This window comes from Melopsittacus undulatus, chromosome 8, assembly GCF_012275295.1.
Source record: "Melopsittacus undulatus isolate bMelUnd1 chromosome 8, bMelUnd1.mat.Z, whole genome shotgun sequence".
NCBI classification, from domain to species: Eukaryota; Metazoa; Chordata; class Aves; order Psittaciformes; family Psittaculidae; genus Melopsittacus; species Melopsittacus undulatus.
Window position 1 is genome coordinate 41,735,550 of NC_047534.1, and position 26,764 is coordinate 41,762,313.

The following is a 26,764-nucleotide window of genomic DNA, read 5'->3' on the forward strand; positions in this document are numbered from 1 at the left end:
TCTCAAAGACTGATGAAGAGCAAGCATGACAGTTTCTTATTTATGCAGTAGGCTATGGTGTTACACTCAATTTTCACAGTACATATACAGTTCATCAAGGGGTCTTCTACAAGCTTCTCTGAAACTGCAGCAGGTATCGGTCACAGCAAGATATGGAAGACACAGTATGTGGAGCCTTTTGCCACAGGTATGGCAAACTCTACTGTCCATTACTGCAATTAAATTAGTGTGGCTGGACAGCTTTGGCATAAGAATATTCTGCCTTTCTATATACTGTTAACAAAAGTAAACAAAACTCAATGGAAAACCACCATCTTGTTTCAAGATTCCAAATACTTAATCCAGGCTGCTACTCTTTCACCACACAGAGTCTCTAACACAATAAGGACATCTTCCCCCCCATTTTTCTTATGCAGCAGGTTATGATTAATGCCCAGTGTAAATGGGTGAGCACTGCAGTGGCAGTCAAATGCCAAGATAAAGGTCCCTACAGAAGGCAGCGCGTTCATGACCAGTAATACAGCACATGCCCTGCTTATGAAGGGATTTTCTTTTCTATATTATCAAAACTTCTTTATTTCCACCATGCTAAGCAATCTGATTTTCTGAACAGTCACATGGGCAACTCTTATAGCAAATTCTACTCACACAAAGCAAGCCATTCAAAAATGTTCTTTTAAACAAAACACAGCTAATATAAAGATAGCATTCATTATTACTTTAAGAGCTTTCAAAATGAGAGTTGCTTTTTCCTTCTGTATAAACCTCTTTAGCATATTCAATTAATAACTTTCATTTGTACACGTAGCAATAGCATTATCAGATAATGAAGATATGCATATGTAGACTGAAATAAAGAGAAAGTTTTAGCAGTAAAGGTATACTCAAAAGGAACAATCAATAGAAGTGTTAATTGGCAGGGACAGAAGAAACATGCTAAAGCTTTGCATTATCTGAGTACAAGGAAGAATAAATAGTCAATCACAGCAAAGAAACTATTTCTTTCTAGGCATTTGATATTATTTTTACATACATATGCTACCATAAAGGATGAGCTTTGCCATTATTCCCCCTCAGGGAAGCAGGCAGATACGAAGTACCTCTCCATCTTCCTGTAACAGCTACTTGCCACAGAACAGCATCAGAAGGGTTGGTTTTTGTGGAGCTACTGTTTTCTCACACATTAAAGCCCATAAAATTCATACTAGTAGTATGAATTATTTTGTTAAATAGGGAAGGAAAATAACTCAGAGTCTGTTTCTGGATGTCACAACCATTCATTACAGTTTACTCAATACAGATGAACTTAATTCTCATCCAAAGAGACTGTCCTGTTAATAATTGATACCTGGAAAGGTAATTTACCTACCCTCCTGTAATGATACTTGCATTAAAAGTATGGATGCTCATGTAAAATCAATCCCTTATAGATTTCTTATGGTACTAAAACTGGTATTCCTATCATAGCTAAAGCTTGAAGCATTTCCACAATTTCCTGTGCCTCATGCCTTTACACAATTCTAGAGTACAAAATCAACAACAACCCATTCCACTATCAGTACTTGTGGACTGACTGGTAACATGCATCATTTTTTGAAGTCAGATCGAATAATTCTTCAGAAAGGTTAAAAGGCAGAAAAATCCACACTCTGTTGTTAAAACAGGAAAGGTCTGTCTCTCATAATAAAATGACACAAAGTACATTTTGCATATGAGATCAAATCGAAGTAACACCCTCTGTAAGGCAACTCCATATGGCAGATGTATGTAAATACACTGAAGAGAAACAACCTGTGAACTTCTGTTGTAATCCCAGAGCATATAATCTTTCAACCATACCATAGCAACAGCATTAAATACTGAGATTGAGAAGTAGGTCTTCTTTGATAAAGCACTATGTAAAATTGGTACCTTCTCAGTAATAAAATCTGATACTCACCAGTATATTCAGACATATCTGCTTCATTGTTTACACTTTTACTACATTCCACTCCTTTAGCTCTGCAGAGTGAATGTACTAAGAAATAACAGGTCTTGACATAATTCTCACCAACTCCAATGGTGCAAGAATATTTTCCTAACTGCTCGGTGATCCTTAGTTATCTGATAAGATCTAAATGTCACAGGTAAACTTAAGGAGAAATACCCAATGAACTCTTAAAAACAGCTCAACAAAACTGGCTTTAAATGCTAGCAGGAATAAATGCAGAAAGAGAAACCATAATCCCAAGTCTGTGGAAGAAATGAGAAAACAGCCTGAGAAATGATAGCAGAAAAAAAAAAAAGGTCTTTGAAAAATGTTTCATGCTTCTAGAGAGGATACAGACTTGAAGGGTATTGGCAGAAAGAAAGAAGAGAGAAAATAAGCCTGCACTGAGCTTTTAATCTTTCCTTAATTGTACTGAGAGTCTCCAGCATTATCCCCAGAGAGAATAAAGCATAAAAGCCTAAGTAACTCAAACAAGTTCCCTTGTAACTCGGTCCTTTCAGAACAGCATGATTTCTTTGAAGGACTTGGTTTCTTAAAGACTAGGTCATACAAAAATCGTATTGTAATGTATACTTTTATTCTGCTAAAACAAAGTGATGATATTGTGCCTGTTTCCACTAATAGGTACTTAGGAATGTCTGGATAGATTTTTGTAGAAATTAACAGAATAACGTTTGTCTATTTTGGAAAATGAAGTGGCTTGCATTGGTAGTCAGAAAATATATTTTTCAAAGGTCAAGACAGAGATGGAATGCAAAATTAAATAGAAATTACTCAGGAAACAAAGGTTAAAATGTAAGCACACAATTATATCAATATTATATCAATAAATACTAAATGCAGGATGGCGAGGCTTAATTTTAAATGTTGACTATTACTCTCAAACAAATGATATATAAATCTGGCTCAGATCTAAGCACAGCATCTAGAAGGACAAGAGTATTTTACCAGCGTAATTTAAAATGAACAGAAGTCAAGTTCAGTCAGAACATATTTGTGAGTTTCCTTTTTCTTTTAACTTCTTCATTTGAGATTTAAGTGAGAAACTATTTTAAGCAGAGTTCAGAGAAAATACACATTAATGGTTTTATCTAATCAGGCATGAGATGAAGGATAAAGAAATCTGGCCTTAATTGTCACATCAGATTGATGGTAAGAGTCCACAAATTCTGATAAACCACTGATTTTAACAATAGTGTGTAACAGAAATATTAAAACCGCAATTTTATGGACTTTTGCAGCTCCCTGACCCAATGAAATTAGAGCAACACCCACTAACCCCAAGGACTGTAAGACTTAGAGTTCCACTGCTCTGACTGAAACAAGGATTTATTAAAGAGGAAGCACATTGATTATTTGGGGTTATTTAAATCTCTTTCTCTTCCTAGTATCTGGAACTGGCCATAGATGACAAGCACAGATGACAAGTTAGGCCCTATAATTCCTATTCTCTGCCACAGATAGATATTCCACATTCAGTTCTTAGACTTCTATGTTTTCATTTTTAAGCATACCTCTGGGATGCCTAGGGTTCTTAAGTCTTTGATACAATTTACCTCAATACAAGTATTGAGTTGACCATTTTGTTAAACACCCCTGAACTCATAAGCCACAAAATCACTTGGGTGATTTCAGCCTCTTGCTCTTATATTGCATCACCTATGTCAGTAGATAGAAACTGTTACAGAAGGTAAGAGGGTAAAGAGGATTTAGACCTACTGCCAGCAGCCTGTGCTGCATATTATATACGGAGAAGGAAGCAATTACCTGGGTTGAAATCCCACAATGCTCACTGACTTCAATAAGGTAGGGTTTCACCATGGATGAAACAAGGGAAGGGAACAGTCTAAGGGACAGGGCAAACACTGACCTTTACAGCTTTGATTATGACCAAAAAAAGACATCTATCAGAACTGTACTATCAAAGGCCAGCAAATGACACTCTCTTTTTGAGCCCATTTACCAATCTATATACCTAATAAATTAATAATGTCTGGGGTTTAGCACATTTTTAGTTTTAAGGTGTTGAATGCTCATTCAAGGGATGCTTCCTTAAGGAAGGAAGAATTTACATTCAACTAAATAGAACTTGTAACTTTTATTTTTCTTGCTACAGGAAAGTGAATATTTTTACAAAATATTTTATAAACTAAACAAGACTGTCAGGATACAAAACAATAATATAAAACAAAATAGCCTTGCTTTTGGTTTGTGGTAATCTGTGTAAGATCTTCCACAGCACAAATCTTATTGTTAGAGATTTCTATTTTTTTTTAATGCTAGCATGTTTAAGCTAATGGATTTTTTAAAATGTCAATATTTAAAACATATCCATCGATCTAATAAGTGGTATCACATTATTTGCATGACCCATTATATTGTACAAGCAGAAAGCAACTACTCAAATGCAGCACGTAAGCATGCATTCTGTAGGAATGCCTTGGAGGAACACACAAGCATATCCATTGCTTTAAAGCAACAAAAACGTCAGTGCTAAATGGAAGCTTCCCAGGGCTTACTATTTTTCTCAAGAACCTGGAGGAACCAGTAGTAAAAGATTAACCTTTTGTGTAAGGAAGAAAAAATACAACTCATCTGAAAAGAAATCAAGGAAGACCAGAAAATCAGAAAGTATCAATCTCCAAAATAACCTCAGCCACATATACCCCATGGATGAAGTTAAGGAACAGTCTGTGCCAAACTGAAAAGTTTAGAAGCATAAGCAAAGCCTTATGCAGCTGGTCACCTTGGTATTCATTCAAAGGCACGAAAAGATACTGCCAACCACACATGTAGGTTAACCAAAGCTCCAGGCAATCTGACTCAGAAATATAACAAGGCAAATATGATCATAACATAGTAATATATATACAGAACACATACCAGATACCAGATCATATACACACATATCAACAAAGACAATTCTACGTTATGCATTTTTTCTTTCTGTGACAGGTGAGAATGAGACACATGCTTGATAGTTAAAATGTATGTTTGGAAAAAAAGCCACAAATTATTTTATAAGCTTCAAATCTCATTATTCTTCTGAAAGACATTTTTACCTAATGAAAATGAACTAATGAAAGACCAGAAGTTTGCTCCCTGAAATAAGATTCACAGGCTCTCAGTTGTGCTTTGCAATATATGTTTTTGCCATTTAGCACATCATGCTTAGAGATACCACATTCAATAATACAATCTGCTGAGGATGAAAAGCAGTTTCTTTGCTAATAAAAAAGCTGGTTATAGAAAGTGCAAGTTTGGCAGTAAAGCTTCAAAGAAAAATAGCAGCCTCAAAAACATCTGCAGACTTTAAGTGTGTACATTTCAGTTTGTCAGATGTTCTTCTATAATTTAAATATTTTAGGAATTAATCAAAATAATTTCTTTTCTTGAAAATTGGATGAATTCATATTTTTCAACTTCACCTCTAACCATGCTAAAATATGAAGAAACCAATAAAGGCATTACTTAACAGAGAGACTGATGTGCTCGCTGGATATTTCTATTTCTTTTTATCCAAGAAAGAACTTCAAATAAGTCAAGCTTTCTGCAATATAATTTAAGACTCTTTGAAGTGCTAATAAACATATAAACATTTTCAAGGGCTGTAAAGAGTAATGACAATATAATTTTGCACAGTCTGGTATAACAGGATTCAACGGGGACTGCAAGCAGATGGACATTACTACAGTTATAAAAAATTGTACCTAAGAGAAATTACATGCTAATATGGTTTAAGAGAATTCAGGTTTACAAAGCCTAATTCCATCTCTGCATGGTAATCAGTGGCATACTCACAAAATATTGCTACTGAAATAGATTCAGAATAAACCAGGAGACTGAGGTGCAAACTGATTGTAGGGATGATCAAGAACATGCACCAAGAATGTTTGTTGCAGAGAGACATAAGGAAGAATCAGGTCTTTCTAATCAGCTTATTTTTCAATCTTTTCAGTCACTTAAGGGGTGTCTGAAGTGTCTGTGTCTATCACCTGTATACCAAGGATAGCAACAAAGAAAGGGAAATTCAAGTTAAGACTAACTAGATCCCCATATCTTCTGCAGACATTCAGCTCATTGACAATACTGAATATCACACATAATGACACAGCAAAATATCTGAAACACAGTGGACAATTATTGATAATAAACTTTTCAGTCATAATGCCACGATTTAGCAAAGAACATATAGCAAGACTGTATCAAAAGACTTGTACGCTTCCATGAGTACATATCATGCCAAGAGAAAAGCTGCATTACTGAAGTGAAATAACTAGTTCCTAAATATGCTTGTCCACTCCAATGGCCAGGAAGGTTACCTTAGGAGTGTAGTTACCTTACAGTGTCTTAACCAGTGTTTGCATCCATTTTTTTAAAGTATAAGTTGAATACAAGTAATAAAAATCACCAACCACTGTGTTTCTATGCTGATGAACATAGCTTGTTCTGATGTAAGTCTGGCTACAGAGGATAGAATGTCGTTCCATACTTGTTTAAATCTGTACTACCAGACAGAGCATCATTTGTTAAAATTAGAAATGTTTGACAAAGCAAAACAGGAGAAAAAACTCTAAAAGCATATTGCAAGGATGGTCAAAACCAATATAACAGCAGCACTGAAGGACAGACTGCTCCCACTTAGTACCATCTGTATCAAAGCAATGGTACTGTATTCACTTGAAATATGCTGAATTCACACCAGCAAAACTGGGAGTGCAATCTGGCACTTTTTGGTATGATAACAATTTTGGAATCTTGTCCTGCTACTCACTTGCATGTTTTATCAGTATTAACCCAGAAGGTATGAAGGTGGGATGTTAGTTATTTTCAAGGCTTTGCTCACATCTTGCCAATTCTGTGTTTACTGTCTAATGCTGGGAAGGGGAGTAGGACTTTTTATATTCCTCCTCCTTCCACATGTTACTCTATGAAAAAATCTCCTGCTTGCCTATCATCACTTCATTTTTCAATGTCTCTCACACTAGCTTTGTTACTTTGCACACAGATTTGAACTGATCATCAGCTGAAGATTTGCAGACAACATAAAGCCACAGATTTCACACACTTGGGTCCTTTCATGTCTTCCTGCTGTCTTGAATTCTGTGTCTGATAACACAGAATAATTCTTCCTTATTCTGACAGGATGGCTATTTGAGAGGTTGGTGAACACAGTATTCCAGCTACATTAAAAATGCAGGCTACTACAATTTGATCACCTTTACATTTCTCAAATAAAACCCCATTAGAGAGACAAATCATCAACGTAGAGTTTGAGCAGTCAATGGAGAGTGTGACATGAAGCGGGTAAAGACAGCTGAGTGTTCCATGACCACCTTTTATACTTTTGTGGGTCTCCAAGCACTTCACTGTTTTAAATCACATGATCACCCATCCTGCAAACCTAATATTCTGTATTTTATTAACTATAGTTTTATACCTCTACTATGTTTGCCTATGGGAAATCAGTAAATCAGAGCAAAGACTTCTGCATTTGATTACTGGGCAATAAACTGGCAGAGTAGTATACCATAAATCAAGCTGATAGTTCAGGGGCTGGACATGAATCTGATTTTTTTTTGTTTGATTTTCCCCTCCCAATATTTCATTTCTCAGATCAAATTTAATCTCTCACTCAAATGAACTGGAAAGAATTTCTGGCATGCAATACTTACTGGTGCATTAGAAAGTACTGACATTTACATGAGAGTCCTAATACTCCTTAAATGTGTTGAAGTATTCAGGAGTCAACTAGAGAAAGAAGCAAGAACATTCTCAAGTAACAATGCAACATATATTTTCCAGCAGCCTAAGGCAAGGAAAAGGCTGCCTCACTTCACACAGCAAAACACCTACATGAGATTCAGCAACATATTTTGATGAATAATGTACTTACAGCATGGCCAAATGGATTAAAAAAAATTAAAATCCTTACATGTTCATTTTCATGAATGCATTTTTACAGTGCCTCTGTAATTCCTACTGCCATAATCCTGACACATAAAAGGAGGTGTAAGATTATATTATACCTTGATAAGGGATATGATACACCTTAAAAAAACTAACCAGTATTACATGCAAGTGCACCGAGATCTGTGGTCTCAATTCTGATGAATTTAAGTCTTATTCAGGAATCTCACTGAAAACTGCTACAACATTTAAGTCAGTTCATCTGTGTATTTCCTGGACAGCATCCCACTAAAACAGTATGCAAAATTTCTTCTGTTCTGACAGATGACCTGTTTTTAAACCAGCTCATTAAAAACCAACATTCCCAGCATTCAGAAAACAAAGACAGCAAGAAAATTGCTTCTCCCAAAGCTATTATTTCCGAGCAGTGAAGTCTGCTGAGGGCTACTGAATTATCATCAGATCATCTAAAGCAGGAAGCCAGTTACGCTACAGTTTACCAGACTACAAGATCTGCAAAGTGCTGCTGAATATGAATAGAAAAAGAATTAAAGTATTAATTCTGACCTTACAGGGATCAAGTCTCCCTCTCTCCAAAGTTACTGCATGCCGAAGTAATAGCCGTTGTCCATTTACCTGAAGATCCAATGTTTCTCAAGGCATGTTCAGTAACTTCTAACATAATCTTATTCCACACAAAAGGAAATTGGTTATTTGCATGTTATCCAAGGAAGGCTGAGTAATTCACTGTGGTAGGAAAGACCTCTAAAAATAAGTCACCTCTCAGCAGATTCACTCCCTTCCTGTCTGGGTTTGATTGCCACTGCATGAAAGGACAAAGCTTTAGGATGAACTACAGAGAACTTCTGTAACGATAACACTGCTCACATACATTCACATCACTCCTACTCTGTTTAAAAGAATCCAGCTATTAGGGTGGAGCAAGTCAGTAACCCAACAGGATGTGCATGACCAGCGTACCTCGTGTGTAGCCTTCTGCTTTCATGTTTATTTTTGGATGCATTTTCCTTTGTGCTTTGAAACAGATTTCAGGGCGAGGTAGATAGAACCACACTCACTGATGCTGAAGGGGGAAAAGCAAGTTCTTAACACGAAGAGTACTTCTTCCTACAGATACGTAGTGTACCTTGGAAGTCCACAATGTTGTAAAATGATGAATAACTTTTTTCATGTTTGTTAATACTCCTCAGAGATGAAGGACAGAGACAATGGGTGCACAAAGGCATGTCACCAGTGATTCCCATAACCTCCTAGAGCTTCCTCATCAGGAAACAGTGTTCAGCTGTGTGAGAACCTAACCAGAGATATCATCTTCAAGCTGCTATGACAGCTGTTGACAGAAAACAACTCTCCAAGGATGACTAAGCTTAGAAGTTTAACAGATGTTCCCAAACAGGATGCTACTTTAAAGGAGAAAATACTAGGCCATTTTAACTGGTAATTGCTCTTATCAGGTCAATAACTTGTTTTGACCAGTGTTCCCTGACTGTTATAATTTAAGATCATAGAAAAAGTTTCTGTATTGAAAGGGTTGATTATCTTGTTCTGTATATTACAGGAGGCATCTTATTCTATTTTTGATAAAGCATATCCTTCCTTTACTAATAGCAATTAATACACTTTGCTGCATATCATGCATTAAATATGTCAATAAGCCACCTCTGTGAAACATTCAATCAATGCACTTGTCTCTTAGCATAACACAGCTAATATAGGAAAAGCTACTTTTCAATTTAAACAAAACTCAGAAGTCTGTAAATTCATAATATGAAGTTACATAGATTCTGAAAAGTCTATCCAAACTTAGAAATAGCTATGCATTATATCTTGCACTCTTCAAAGTAAATTTCACAAAGGAAAAAAACAAAAACAGTAGACAAAAACCATACCCCAGAACAAACCCAAAACTAATCTTATTTCTATATAAAATACATTTTTTGCACTCCTATTATTAATTGTAAAAATCCTACATTCATAAAAGCAGTAACCATTTGAAGGATTCCAACCCTTCATTTATCTAGATTGTTCTTAAACTACAGTATTACATTATTTTGGAATTATTCAACTACTTTTTATGAAGAAACTACTTCCTTATGGAATCAAATTCTCATTATCTGAAGAGTTTAAATTTGTATGCACAAGATTTTAGGTTTTATGGTATCTGGATTGTGATAACAGTAAAAGGGTGCCTTTTCCCATTTTTCCCATGATACCACTGATATTAAGTATCCGTGGTCCATTCTTGACGTGGTGTGCGTTTTCATTAAAACAAATTTAAAAAGTCACCTGAATGGCATGTCATTGTATCAACAGCTCTTTCCCCATATGGGCTTTGTCACAGCAAAGACATATGAATCTTAGGATAATGCAGGCAGAACAATAGAGCATCTGTAACTTAGCAAAAAGTTTTCCCTGAAGACAAGTATTTCCTTTATTTTAGATAATACTAATAACCAACTGCTGCTACTACTAGTGCATTTTGGGGGAATTTATTAAATAATTTTCTGTTTGTCTTGAATATTCTCTATTTGTCACACCCTAGCTGCAGTTTACAGAGACTTTGGGGTTTGAAGATTGCAAAGAAACAAATACTGCCTTGAAAAAAAAAACTTAATTCTGCCTCAGACTAACCAGCAAAGCTGGTTAGTATAACCAGCTGGTGGCATAATTTTCCACTCACTAAGAGCACAGGCATAGCATCCTTGAAAACAAGCACACCAGAATACATTAAAAGTTCACTGCAAAACTGCACACAAAAGGCAAAGAAGCACCACAAAACTAAAAAGTGGTCTCTTACATGTGCAGCACCTGGGACAGGCTTCACTGCACAACTTCATAAAACCTGCAATATACAAGATGTGTGCTAAGGTTCTCTATAATAGCTCAATACTTGCAATGCACATGACCTTTTCCAAAAGCATCCTCAAAAAAGTCATCAAAATCAGCAAAATTGTTAAACAACACTGCATTAGTGATAGAAGAGCAAATTACATTGGCATTTTTGGTTTAAAACAACTTTGAATGTTTGAAGGTTCAAAATTTTTGAGAAGGGAACTTATCCCCCACTTCCCCAGTAGTTCTGATGGAAAACCAGCAAATTGAATGCTTAGCAGGAAAGTCATATACATAGAAGAAATGACTATGCTTATACCAATTAAAACTGAATTGTAAACATGTTACTTGAGAAATCTACAATTGGGTTTATTGTCCTCCATCATGAACTTATAAAGCAATACATACATTAAAACTTTCTGACTATTGGCAAATGTAGCAGATGTTAAAACAGATGAGGCCACTAGCATATTTAATCTCTCAATATCAGAGTATATTAAGGATAGACTTTCCTCAGAAATGCTGACAATAAAAGCATGTTCAAGGCTAAAACAGCAACACCTGCTGTATGCAAATAAATTCCACCAGAAATTTCACCTTTGTTATTTCATTAGAACAGGCCTGCAAGAAAGAAATACAGGAGTATGTAATAATGCAGAATATGAAGTACTAAAAAGAAAAGGACTTTCCTTTTTCTCCAAACTAATTTAAAAGGGTTATTACTTTGCTTACAGAATAAATGTGCTTACATTTCATTACAAACACTTAAAGGTTAAATCACTTTTTCTGCATAAACTGCAAATAAACTTGAACCTACCTCCCAAAGTGCTTTAAAATCCTTCTGTTCAATTCGAAGGAGCTCGCTGTATTCTCTTGTAACAATGGTAGCATGGCGAGGAGTGTTATCCAGAATGGACTCTCCAAAAGCAGTTCCTATTCCCAGAGTGCATATTGTCACAGCATCCTTTGAAACAAATAATAATAAAATTAATAAATATGTAATAAAGGGACTATGGAATAATAAAAGAAATAAAAGGACACATATTAAATATTCCAGGATGCTTTAAGAGTCTTTATGTCACATTCACTGATAATACTGCCTTAAGACTCTTCAGCAATTTGCTTTAAAATAAAAGTGCCAAAAAAAAAATCCATACACAGATTAACAACACAGAAAGCTTCAATGTGGAAGCAAGTAGCTCTGTTTACTATGACCATCAGTTGTATTAGACATTTCTGTGTGCAAAGCAGAGAACAAAAGAGTGACTTTCACCTTTGAAAGAAAGTTATGACCTCTGTCCATCTACCTCTAAAGACTGTTGCGATGATGGGATTCTTTTGAAATGTCAGAGGTGATGAGAAGATAACTAGATGCAATCTTGGAATATAAATTTCTGCCCTATGTAGACTACCCTCATTACAAAGGAAATTTAACTGTTTTCTTTGCAAACATAACTTTCAGCTATATTCTCTTGTATTTATAATGCATTTCTCTACCGTGTAAGGTCTGTGCCCAGTGCAATCGTACAATTTAACCAACTCTTGGCCCTTCTGTTGAATATGACAGTAAATCTCTCAATTGTTAATGCCTGCCAGTTAAGTACCAGACTAACAAAAAGAAAAATAGTATTCTTTTCACATAAATCAGGGATTTCAAGAAAACTACTGAAGTCCAAAACAACCTGGAATAGAATATTCAGGATGGTCCCAAACATGGGGAAAAGAGCCTACATGAGCACATGCTATTCAAGTGACAGAAAGATGTCTAAATCAAGCCTCTTTGACCAGGAACTCCTCTGTAATAGTTCTAGTATAAATTATGAGCCTCAGTAGAGGAAAAAAAAAACCAAAAAAAATCAAGATTACTAGCGATTAAGTAACTTGCTGAATCAAGATCTTCAGATACATGTTCTGCTTAGGCTTACAAATTGCTATGTTCCTGAGTACAGGCTTGAAGCTGAACGATTACGTATGTCTCTTTCTAAGCTGGGCTTTAACTGACTGCCTTCTGAGTAATTAAAAAAGACAGCAACAGCATTAAAAATTTAAATGGATACAAAAGGCACTTTACTAAAGAAATCATACATGCACACAGACAAATTCACATAAACTTACAAAAACACATGCTCATTTGACTGGATACAACATTGGGAACATAGTTTAACTCTAAAAATGTAGGATTCATGAAATGTCTACAAAAACAAAGGCAGAAAAATTTGCCATCCCATCCACTACATCCTTGTGGCTGATAATCCAGGAAAGACGCATGAGCATATTTCAGCCTTATTTTTTGTGTTTAAAATTGCATTGTTTTCCTTTCATGCATCTAATAAGTGGTAATAGGCAAATGTTATTAAGATCAAGTTAGGAGCTTTATAATTGCATTACAAAGACAAATGCCCATAATAGTCCAGTTCCCTGAACCATAGCAAATTGCTTTTGCACAGATATTACCATATAAAATCATGTGTTCAGGAAAACAAAAATCAATTACCTCTTAGAAAAGATCAAGGAAAAATTTACCAACTATCAAAAATATATTTTCAAGGAAGGTAAATATGAACAGGCACTGTCTAAAAGAAACAATATTTGGGAATGAGTACCTAGACACCTAAACAGAAGTGTCTACAAATAGCCTAAAACATAGGCTACACATTAAAGTTCTGCCTTAACAAGCTTACCTTTCAGATATGAAATACTATATGCAGGCTACCATACTCACAATTGCACTCAAAAGAATTACAAATAAAATGTACCTACTGCTCTCATAAAATTTAATCTGCAGATCTCCATTATTCTCAACTTCATTTAGAAAGTTCAGACAAAAGATCTCTGTTTAGGGCAGAATAACCAAATAGCCTGGCAGAAAAAGAAAATTTTCCATATTGTAAATCAGCAATATTTACATTTTTCAGCTTCTTTCTCACTCCCTTCCCTCACTCAAAAAAAAATAAACTCCTTTGAAACACCTCACCTTTGTAAAGACAGCATTAAAGAACATATCTTTAAAGACAGAACACAGAAGAAAAGGAAGGGTGTCAGTTAAGGAATCAATCACTTCCTAAGACAATGATAAGGCAGCTGTTCAGCCTAAGATTAACAGTTGTGGGGTGCTAAGTCAAGGAGCTGGAATAGTCTTATCTACATCCATTAGAGTCCAGGCTTCTATCAAGTGAAAGCTCATTCAGGCTTTTTCCCTAGCTGTCATTGCTCTCCATAGAGATGCAGTTTTGCAGCTAGCTAGGGAGCAAGTCCATCTGCTTTCTTAAAGAATTCAGAGCCCCATTTTCCCTCTGCCCCTTGTTTATACATCTCCAGCCTCCTGAGGAATCAGGTGTGCATCTCGTACTACACCTGTTAACCTTACAGTCAAGAATCTCCTGCTGCTCAGTGTAGACTTCAGGAGGACTGCTGGCAGCTCAAAACTCAGTTTGCTGTTCCCCTCTGCAATCCCAGGAACAGCAGGGGGTTCTAGCTGCTAGTAACCAGCTAAAATTCACACAGCTATTTAAAAGGCAGTAGTAGAGACTTAAAAAGATGTGATTGTTTCCATTGCTATCTGTCCTCTGAATGCACTATAAAATGTGACATTAAAAAAGGATCATAAAATGGTAGTGTTCAAAATAGGTTTAAAAAATATGAGAGCTAGGTTGGAAGGGATTTGAGACTTTTCATTTAAATATTATTCATCATTTTGCTTGGTTCATTTTAATGTCACAAGTTTTTCACACCTTATACCTTTATCTTACCTCTGCACCTGTGCCCCTCCGGGATTCTATACCATCTCCATGTTTAATCATAGAACTGCAAAAGCTGGCATTTTGAAAAGTTTGCTTCCTATTACTTTGACTCACTTCAGTTTGTACTCAGCAAAAATTTCCTTTTATAACAGAGAAACCAAAGGACGCAAATGAACTAAACTATCTGTTCTATTATGTGATTTTCCTGTTCTATTACCTCCACTGAAGTATGTTGCAGCCATTCAGATAGGAAATCCTTAATAAACTACTTCTTATGACAATACAGAAATATCTTCCCACTCCAGAACTGCAGTTTAACAACATATGTTAGGTCATCCTCTTTACACAATACAAGTTGATTTGCCTAAAGTAGGCACTATGATTCTAGAAAAACTGTAACCAACATCTCTTCTAGTTCCTAATTAAACTATTTACAGATCAGATTAACTGTACTGTAATAAAATACTCATTATTTCCGCACCTTCCTACCAAATCCTCTAAAAGCAACCTGCAATGTCTTGGACTACTTCCTAGGTTACCCAGTAGACATAAGTAAAATGTTTTCTCTATATTAACTCTCAGTAAGTTCAAACCCAAAATTAGTACAACAACAACACTATGGAGCTCAGCATGGGCCAACACACACTGCTTCTCAGCTGAGTATATTAGTCCAGCCAATTTCTGTTCGGATGGGTAGGGCAGTTCTCATGCTGAAATAAGTAATTTAAAGCTAGGTTGGCCATATTTACACTACACTACAGACTGACCACAGTACAAACCTATGTTGTGGCTTCGCACTGTTTCATCTCCAAAATACATAGTATTATGTATACGTACATAAGGGCATTTACATGTAGAAAGCAGTACTGCAAGGACTGTCCTGTTTAAGTCCCTTTCCTTGTTTCCACTTCATCTTATCACAGCCAGGATATTCCTCTCTTTCCTACATGGACGTCTGAGCCTCTTTCTTCACAGTCTTTTCAGCAACTCCACTAATTTCTTGGCTTTTGATGCCCAGTCCTCTGTATCTTCCTACAACTGATGCTGCTGTACCACCTAAGCACCCACAGCTCCTTCCTTAAAGCTTTTCTAAAAAAGGCAAGTAAAGTCAATGCCCTCTGTTCAGCTGGGTCTGTTTTTAAAAACTGATCAACTTAAAAAACTCCACCAAAACACAGGCAAGATAAACTTGCAAAAGCCCCCAGCACACATGATGATTCATCCATCAGACTACAGCAAAACTGCAGATTAAAATGCTATTTGGTCTTTGTCTTTCTTCTCTTCATTCCGTTCCTTTTACCAGGTAGGAAGATAAATCTTAATCGTTTGGGGTAAAAGGCTCAGAATGTAATTCAGTAAAACACAATGTTGCGTAATCTAACAAAGATGTCACACTGATGCTTTTGTCATAATGCATTTATTCCCAGCTTTATTCTGAGACATGATCATCAGGTATCTTTCAGAACCTGTTAATTTTCAAAACAGAGTTCAAAAATTAAACATACACAGGGCAGTCAGCAGTATTTTTAAGACTACACTAAACTAGGAATATCTCGAAGAGGAACTTCCATTAGTATATACCTTGGTTGTAACATCAGATAGGTAACAATGTCAAACAAAAAATAAATTCTGAATCTATTCATACTTGAGGATAAAGACCTTTTTGTGACAGATTCTAAATAGTCTGTGTTTTTTGTTTATTTTGAAAGGGACTTACTAAATCTCTGTATGACTTTTAAATGCCATATCGATCGTATTTGTTACAAACAAGTTGAGTTCATTCACTTACCGCTGCAATTCATAGTGTGACCTTTTTACCTAAAAACTAAAGTCTTCTTCAGTCTCTTCTTGACTGTTGAATAATCAGAAAACTCATAAATAATTTGTAGAAAGCAGACCAGTTACCACTCAGGAGGTACTGGATGGATAATACTGCCAGATCTCTGTGTCTATTTCAATGGCAAATGAAATCACCATCATGATCAGCAGCAGCTAGCCTATTTTGGCACCTTAGTAGCACAGAACTAACAGTAACAGAGAAATCTGTTCTCTCTTCAAACTCTTCAAACCAGGTGTATTGTAAACAGGTGAAGACGATTTTCAGACTAGCCATTTTAGTATCAAACATTGCCTGCATTCTGTTATGTATTCTAACACTGCCCTCTTGTGACATAATACAGTTTAGCAAGCAGTCAGAAAGGATTTTTCAAAACCAATATGAAAGCAAGGCTTTATCTATGAGGTCCTAAATACCTATGTTTGCATTAAAATATTTAAATCAGTATATGGGATACTTCCTCTTCAAACAATAGCAAATAATAAGTAATTTTAACATTTCTGTTTATATGCATTCTCAACTTGGTCCTTATCAGTATTAGTGACATTTTCTGTGAGAAATCATGGGTGTCTGCATGAGTAAGCTAATGTGCAGCAAGAATGTGCAGGAATTAATACTTCACTAGCTACACTGACATCTTGATCCATTAGTGCATTTAGATACAATTTCTAGTGCAAGACATGTAACTACATGCCTCTGTAGGCTCAAAGGCCATTAAGACATTCTTAGTAAGCACCAAATGCAAAATAACTTACTGCACATTTAATGGAAGAAAGCTACCAAACATCAAAGGTGTCTGCACAGAGAGTTAGCAGATGGTACCTGCTACACAACCCATTTGTTCCCAGGATTTCTGAAATATAAGTTCCCCAGTTAGACAAATAAACACTTAGTAAAAGAGGGACCAATATTTTTCATCAAGAGAATTGATTTTTCATATTTACATTAACACTATAGGCATCATCATATAACCGTAGGATAATTCAAGCTGTAAGAAAACATCTAGTACAACCTCCTGCTCATCTTATGTATTAAAAGATTCTTAGTAATGCTTAAAGACTTTTTAACCAATAGGAACCTGAATATAGAATTAGCTTCTTTCTTCCTAGAAAAAAAATGTCATAGTCCTTCTGTACTACATGAGTCTACAAACTACTAAACTTGAAACTTCTGTATCTCTTCTCCTCTGCTGGGAGCTTCTCATTAGCATTAGTGCCATTTGTAATATTATAGTGACAGCAGAGCACTTAATCACTACTATGACTTTGCAAAGGAAGCTTTGGCTCCTGGGTGCTGTTACTGGAAGACGTGCTCCAGGGTAGGTTACAAGCATCCCTACATCTTAAGCATGGGTCATCCATTCCTGGTTGGGAGCATAATGTTGTCCACTGTTTCCTCCATCATCCAGGTTTGTAGTGAGCACAGCAAGCAGGGAGTGCTAGCAAGCACTTCAAGCTCAAGAATGACCAGCAGCATGCCAATAAGGAAGTACAGGCAAGACTGGAACAGGGCACCCAGCAGTTAAAGGCAGGAGATCAAGGGTGGACAAGGAGGGACATGGTATAAACACCAAGCTGGAGCAAAACCAGAGAAAATATTAGACTAAAATAGCATCTAGGATTCCCCAACAATTAAACTTATCCAGCACTGGAATGGTTAATGAGCTGCTGTTCTTTTGGCAGGGAGGCTGCATCCTATGGCAACTAGTCAGTAGTAAGAACTCGGTTCATTGTTCCTGTGAGAAGGAAATGTGAGGTTAAGAAATTACTGCAGAATGTAATTTCTAGAACTAGAACTGTCGTTCTGTAGTTTCCAATAGGCAGGAAAATGGAGTGAACCTCGACAAGAAGAAAAAATATTTACATTAGATTTCTTAAAAGGCTGAACTGTCCCAGCCTCCATTTAATGTCATAAATCAACACTCCAAACAGATTCTTAATTTAACTTCCACATCTAGAACACTTCTGTGGATATACTTCTTTCTGATTCAGTAAAGAGCATTGGTTCTTAACCACAGTGTAGTGCCATCTTTTGGCAAATACTGGAAAATATTCATGATTGCTTTAGACCTGCACAGAAACAGGTATTATCACAAGAGCCCATTACTATTCCAAATTGTAACAATACTGACAACAGCCAGGCCATGCTGAGAACTGCTAAAATTAGACTAATTATACTTTCTATCAGTCTCTACTTATTACAGTGAAGAGGTTGCTAAAAATAATTATATGAAAGAAGATCCTTTTGTATCTATCATTTTACCGTAAGAAGCAGAAAGACCCAGTGCTCACACACTGCCCTGGCTTGCATTCTGATCCAATTTCACTAGTGAGGCAGTGCTCAGCAAAGTGAGCAATAAACCTTCCCCATTCAGCCAAACTTTGGGCAAAGAATAAATCACCAACATCCCCTACACATGGTACATCCAATCAAGGTGGGGAAAAGGGTCCTGGTTAGCTATACTATTCATGTGAAGGCACAGAGTCACATGTCCAACCTTTTGCTGAGCTATATGATGGGACAATCCCATATCTCAGACATGGGAGCAGGGAATGGGACATGATGCCTTCCCAGAAGACTCAGCTCACAGCAGTAAGTGCAGGACTTTGTCAGCATGATATCAGATGACAGAGGTGGGAGAGTTCCTCCAGGAAAAATATCTCATCCTTATTTTTTGTATTTACGCTAAACTCCTAATTTTAAAATAAAGGAGTGCCAAGATACTGAGAAACTGCTTGTAATTTGTTGGGAATTTCATTTGTTCTTCTATTTCTACTAAATAAGTATTGCCCCCAGGCTTCTGGTCTAGTGCAGCAGCAGTCCCAGTACTCTAATACTTTCCACTCCTTGCACTGGAGACTGTAGTATGCTGTTATAAGACTGCACTGTTGGTGGGGTTTGAACTTTCTGAATAAGGCACATTTATAGGGAATGAATTAACAGCTCTTAGATCTCTAGTGTGATTTCATATGGCTCTATCAGGAAAGACAGTGGAGTCTTGCTTCATATTAAAATGTAGATCCCTTTCCAGAGCATTACATTTCAGTTTTCTTCGAGGCAATGGTATGATTTGCCCCCATAAACAAAGGACAGCTGAGACTAAAGGAGACTCAGAGAAACACGCATGTAGTAAGACAAAATACCTGTAGATAAATGTTATCTACGTCAGTATAAGTCATAGCCTTTCTTTTTACTGCTGACTGGATGGTTTCAATTAAAAATCTCTTTTACCTGGTGGTTGCTTGTATCAGAAACCTTCACATCCAGCGATCCTGTGAGAACAGCATACCAGTTTGTCCCAATATCACCCTGACGAAACACTGGAAAGATTAAATCTTGTAAATAAGAGCTACCTCTTTAAGTTCAGCAACATTAACAAGTATTTTCCCTTGTATTACTGTACTACTATAGTCACTTTTGGAAGTAGAGAATTTGCTATGTCAGACTACTCACTTACTGTTCCAATAATATTTACAATGACACTATAAATCATGTATTTTAGTAAACTGGTTGATAAACTATAGAAACAATTAATATACATAGAATTGCTTCGCTCTTCTCCCCAGTTTGCTTCTTTTTTACCACTATCTTAGTTAACAAATGAAAAAAAAAAAAAAAAAAACAAAAAAAAAACCTTTCTGAACAATGTCCCTTTGAAATTCAGAATCTTTCAATGCAGATACAGCTCCCACTGACTTCAGTAAGAGTTCTGGCTGAGAAGCAACTGCAAGACTTTGATGTTCAGGCATTCCAATTGTGTGATTACAGTATCAGAATTCCTATTATTCTAAGCAAACCCCAGAGCTGTGTGCCTAAAGCCTGCCAGATTTACCCAAGAGGTAGCTAAGACTCTACTAAATACCACAGGTCTCTATGACCTATTCACCTGGTATAGCTCTGGTATACACATCCTCATCACAGGACCACCACTTACTTCCATCTCAGGTTCACAGACCAAGCACAGCTGTCTACCTTCATGTGGCAGATGGGCTGCCAGAGCAGGCACAGAGCTACTGCACCCCACAGCAGTATGAAGCTCTGAAAATCTGTCGTGTGTTATTCTGAGTGACTGCAAACCACACACTGTTAGTGATATACCTAGGTGATACACTTTTGCCCCGACATCAAAAAAGCACCTACAAGAGATCAATAACACATTTACAGGGGAAGAATGGGACATACATGCAATGGCTTGCTTCTAATCTTTCAACAGAATAGTGGCAGAGTCCCAAATCAAATAATGAGTGCCTTGTTACCATAGCTTCACTACACACTGTATTTGTAGAGCAAGCAGCACTTTAGTCCTGCCTCCCCACATGACTATGACTGTAAACATTCTTATGGCAGTTCCACTGATTGTGTTTTCTCATTGATCTCTTAGAGACATTCCCAGACTATCCCCCTTTTTATCTACATAAAACAGTTCATTATATGCAGCTTTCTTACATGTGATTCCTTTTTCCAGATTTTCATAATATCCACAGAGACATATCTGCTGGAGAAGGTTTGGATGAAATTTCTCAAAAGCTTTCACTTCTTTCAGTCGTGTGAATATTATATCTACATCTTCACTAGAACGTTCCAAAGGTCTGCAAGAAAACAAAGGACAAAATTCTCAAGGGTTTTATCAGAGAAACATCTCCACCTGCACCAAATTTACAAATCTGTGCAGTACATGTTACACTATAAGATAAACAAATTAAAATGCATTTCACAGGTACATAATGAAACCCTTCCAAAACATCCTAACAACTGCCCATTATCAACTTGAACACGATTATTATAATTTCAACACAGGCGGAGTCCAGAAGCCTCACTTAGCAACAAAGTCCTGCTGTAGCAATTACGGTGAAAGTACATATGATGATACAGTCCTTATTCTAAAGAGCTTGGAATGATATATAGTTTTACATTTGTAATGGAGCACAAATAAACAGATGTCCAAAAATATGTTTGTGAAATCAGTGCCCAAAACGGAAGTTCTCTACCTGGCTAAAAGAAAAAGCTTCAGATATCAGCAGTAACTCCTATACCCACATTTCCCTTCTGCATTTTGCTAGGTACAAACTAACTTGATGGTTCTAAGTACATAATTTTCCATGCAATTCCTGTCTCTTAATGTTGGACAAACTGAATATGCATGCAAGAATCTAAACTGTACATTGGTAAGTGTAAAGAGTTTTAATTCAAACATTTAAAATACTTACACCTATGATAGCAACAACTTCAAAAAAAAAAAAAACCAACCCAAGATTTCAAGAAAAATGAAATTGTAGAACTCCCTCCAACAAAAGTAGCTTGTAGACCAGCAGTTCAGCAGGCTCAGAAAACTACTACAGATTTGTGAAACTAAAGTAAATTAGCTCTGTAACATACATTTTAAATGTGGTTATCAAATGTTATGAATCGGCAGGTAAGCCAACCACTAGCTGACAGCTTTAGAAAGAATCTTTCATAACAGATTAAATGCCTACCACTACACACAGAAAAAAACACAGAACATTCCCAGGAGATCATGCTGGATCGGATGCAAGAAATCATTTATGTATAAAGGGGTACCAGAACAATAGACAACTGTCATTGATCATTAGACCTATCAATCACTCAAATGCTGCTAGTTAATTTTACTGACAAAAACATTCTTTTAGCCAGTGGATGAACATCTAAATGAACAGAAGTCAAGTAGCTTACAATGAGCAAAGGCTAAGTTCACAAACACAGATCATTATCATCTTATTGTTACACCACAGTGTAAGCACTTCTTCCAACAGGATTTTTTTTTAAAGATTCCTCTTCAGAATCAAAGACTTAAGGGATCTAATTTGTCCTAGGGAAGAGCGCAGATCCTACTCACATTGAATCTCTATCTCTCATCTTTCTTAGTAAATTAAGTCTAGGAGGGATTAAGTCTGTATCCTCCATTTATACTCCAATTTATACTCCAATTTACCCTCGTATACAGTTGCTTCTACATCACAGTGCCATCCTCTTACCACCTCAAACCACAATCAACTGAAGTAGCTCCCTTTTTAAGTATTTCAAGTAAGAATTTTACCCACTCGTTTTTTTCTTTTTTTAACTGTGCATTAGCTGACAGGTACTAATAAGCATTAAATCTCTTGTCAAAAGCCTTTTAAGAAGATTAGGACGTGTAGCTTGCAAACAGATTTAAAATACATTTTTACAAGATCCCTACCCAAACTACACTGGCACCTGGAACAATAACTCCCTTAATTTGTGGACTCCTAAAAGTAGCCGCAAAATCCTACAAGAAAAAAAAGAAAAAGGGAAATAATTCTGAGAATATCTCCTTTTCCTAGATAAACTGTTTCACACATACAACTGCTCATACTGACTTTGTTCAAGTCCATCAGTTCATCTGCATAGAACTGACTGTAGGATCTCAAGTGTTTAGCAGTTGTTAATTGATGCAGTTGAACAGGGAAAAAGTAAACAGGGTTAGCAAACAACATGCATCATGTTGTACAAACTTAAATCAACACCGTTTTCTCAGTGCTCTTTTTGAAATGTGAGTGCAGAAACCTCTTCCACTCTGTTCCTGTCAAAAAGACAAAATTTGCAGGGCTTTAATTCATAGACTGTGTAGCTTTTTTTCCTGAGAGCTGCTGAAGGCTCAAGTAACAGGGTTTCCATGTAGTTCAGAAGGTGAGAGCAGGGCTCACTTCCACTGGTGTGGCAAGGAGCGTCATGTGTCAGACAGATGAAGTACAGGAAAAGCTCTTTCTTCTGACAAAACTGTTTCATGACCCCAGTAAACTGAGTCATCATGAAGGAAAAGCATTCTCACAGGTAGCTAAACCATGCTCTTCAGAGTTGCAAACATCAGCACAGCAGTGAAAAATCAAACTCCGTATTTATCAGGAAAGACAAATTACAGTCATGTGTTCCTAGTGGCTTACTTTAGCAAGTAGCTGTGCTACAGTACTTTGTATTAGCAATAGCTACTTCCACCTCTAGTACATTAAGTGGACATTTGAAGGGGTACACACAGACATGCTTTGAACAAAAAGAAGAATCCAAACTTTTAAGTAATATGCATAGTAGTAATCTGAAAATTGTTGTATTCCTTACAATGTTTCTTAATAATTCAGTACTGCAAACCATTTGTTTCAATACCCTCTCTTCAAAACACACGGAGTGCAATGTTACTGTGTGCAACTAAATTTCCACAGCCAGCATGAAAACATGCCAGGAGTCTTAACTGTATCAGGAATAACTATTGTCTCTCAAATGAGACACACATACAAACATCTAGTGTAAAAATTGGCTGTTTCGTTAAGATCATGAATAAACACCCAAATTAACTAGGATCCACATTGTTTGACAATACAGTGCCTTTGGATTTGATCAGAGCTCCTGAGAAATGTCCTCGATGTTTAGGAGTAAGGAATCCACTAATACTAGGTATCCCAAACTGAGGTGCAATTAATCCTACTAGGACATGGAATTTTGCCTGTGTAAAAACTCCAGATTGCAGCATAAAAGTAATATTAGTAGCATTGAAACTCATTTCTATTAAGTGTTTATGAAAAGCAAAGGAACAGTTTCACTTAGTGAGAGAGCACAAGAATAATAAAATACCATGACATCAGTTAACTGTTTTTCCACATGCCTGTAAAACTCGGGCAAAGTTTGACCACTTTCTACAAACCACCCTTTAATAAAATTATCATCACTGCAACTCTTAAATTAACATTTTTGAATATATTTATGCTGCCATATCTTGGTTTTTATTTCCTAAGTACAAGCTGCCTAGCATGGAACACCACCAGTACAGGACAATATAATTTTACTTCTTCATTGCAGCTATCTTACTATATTGCTGTAAACTTGACTTTTTAAAAGTACAGTTTGGAATAATATTTAAACAGCTAATATTATAATATATTCCCTAGAAGATTAATGATTAAACCTATTAATTAGAAAAGTGCTACTGATGACAGATGCAGAATTTAATGTCACTGTAGTCACACTAGTAGGAGGCAATGCTATTAATTCAGAAAGGAACCATTCCCCAAAACAGGGCAATGTGCTACAGAAGTCAACCCCCAGGAGGTGAATCTCCTTACACCCCTGGAAAGGCTTTTCCAGAGACTGCATCAAAGCACCACTGCTGTTCACTAGAGAGCAATCCCACTGAGCACCTGCTAAGCTAGGGCTGATAAGGATGCTCTCCTGTTGTATTTTGTGACTGGTGTTGTTACGCTGCTGAAATGTCCCCTCACTGCTGATGCTGCAGAATTATAACTGGATGTCCATTAGCTAACATGTTAAAAATTGCATTTCAGTGAGACTTCAGCTACCACTGGATTTTCTGCTAAAGCTGTCCTTTCCTAAGTGTATTCCTGTTTCTGAAAGCTCTAGCTTAGATGAATCTAAAAACTGTGGAAAACTCTCCTAAATCAATTAAAATTCTTCAGCTTTCAACAGTTTGGTAAACACATGATCTAGAACAGAAGTATTTTAAGGCAACGCTATACTTCCTGAATTAGATCTGTAACTCTATTCAGTGAAGCACCCACTCCCTAGGCTGCCCCACAAGTAAAACAAATCGTGGAAATGTTACATTTGTCTTCATCTTTTTTACTTAAAAAAAAAAAAAACCAGCATCTCACCCCTTTTTCCCAACTTTTCACATTTTTGTGAGGTAGCTGCTGCTATATCTCAATTTTCCTTAAGTCTGCAGGGTACAAGCCCAGAGAGAGCTTTAGCAGCTACTGCAGTAACTATACTTCACAAACTGCCCTGGCAACCATAATTGAGTAGGTATCATGCCATGACCATAGGAAATATCAGAACCAAACCATGAAGGATAAATGATTGATATGGAAATTAAAACTCCACAGCTGGTATCTCTTACCATGAAGGATAATGTATGAGTGACACTCCTACACCCTCTCTCCAGTCTTCAGTTTGCTTGTCCCTAAATTTGTACTTCAAGAAGGCACTGAGCTGGCATCCCATTTCAGTGTTGCCCAACTGAGGTGGGCATTTCCAGTGTCGCAAAGCAGGGCTATAAAATAATCAGCAAGAGTTTTTAATTTATTTTCACTACCCTACAAGCCTTTATGCTTAACCACTGAGCACTTTACTCAGCTCCTTACTTTTACTACTAATTTGCCTCTTCAAACTATAGTAAGTTTTATCTGGCAATAATGTTTTCACACAAGACATCATCTATCCCCTCCCACTTTTTCAACAACATCACAGCATATATATACAAGTGCTAGTTATACATCTCTATTCAATTAGGTCAATAAGGTTTCTTTAAAGAATATTTTACCCCTGATTTACTTGGTTGTGAAGATTTTAGGCATGTATTTTAGAGAGATAAAACAATTTTATTGACAATGTCTGCTTGACTATCTGGAAAAGGAGATCATAAAATAAAAAGCTGCCAAAAGTGTATCTTCAAAAGACTATTTCATATTTTTGAATACAGACTATTCAGGCACAAAGTTTAAATACAGACAGAGGACAATTGCTACAATTCCTCACACATTTTGGGCAAGTATTCCTGTTGATGTGTAGCATGTATAGCTTTATAAAAGAAACTATTCTGATGATGTTAAGATAAAATATTTGAATGTTCATGTATGCTATGAAAAGACTTATTAACCTACAAGAAAGAAATAAGTTGGAGGGGTTTTTTTGTCTTTATCAAGTTTATCTAACTATAACCTATTACTTTCTCTGCTATATGCCCTTTTTTAGGTTCTTCCTCATAATTGGTTTGACACTTGAAAAAGAAAAAATAGAAGATGCGTAATTTTACCATCTTTGCAAAGATGACTCCAGAATTTTTAAATGTTTAATTCTAGACCATCTGTTAAAAAATCTGAACCCTGCTCTAACTGAATGAAAACACTGAAATCTATTTCCTTCCCCTGGTCTTTTCAACTCTTTAAAAGGGCAACATTTAATTTCAGACAGCGATGAACAGCCCACAGATGATGGTCAGATATGATGCATTTTTTCCACTGGTGAGGCTGTTTGTAGAAAACACAGCAACATACTAATGTAATAGACAAATAAAACTAGCTCGTCTCTGGGTTAAAACCAAAACCTCTATTCAAAGATGCAAAGGCAAATTCTAAAGTACCAGTAATCACTACCATGGACCATTTGGTGAATTCTAATAGTATTTTAAGGTATATTCTGCTTTGAAACATGAGCAAGGAGAAAACAGCAAGGAATACCATTGAAAACAGATCATTCTTCTATGCTATCTTGTACTTTCCCTACTCTTTCCTGACACGCTGAAAAGCAAAGCAGGAGGATGCAGAAGAATACCAGTATCAAGATACTATTTTCCCTTAGTGAGAGCATGACCTCTCTCCTCCAGACTCTTTGACTTTCAATTTCTTTTTGAGAAAGGCAAGTTTAAGACAGGGATACCAGGGGTCTACCAAA

At 36.4% G+C, this 26,764-nt stretch overlaps 1 protein-coding gene across 2 annotated transcripts in view; it reads right to left on the bottom strand.

Annotated features, from left to right (window-relative positions):
• Positions 1–26,764, bottom strand: part of RAPGEF4 (Rap guanine nucleotide exchange factor 4) — a 152,706-nt gene that overhangs the window by 119,124 nt on the left and 6,818 nt on the right. For both annotated transcript variants that reach the window (XM_031052201.2, XM_013129927.3), the window contains exons 2-4: positions 20,777–20,919; positions 19,562–19,650; positions 11,571–11,717 (exon numbers count right to left, since the gene is read on the bottom strand). In XM_031052201.2, coding sequence (XP_030908061.1) covers positions 11,571–11,717; positions 19,562–19,650; positions 20,777–20,919 — 379 coding nt within the window. The remainder of the gene's footprint in view (positions 1–11,570; positions 11,718–19,561; positions 19,651–20,776; positions 20,920–26,764) is intronic.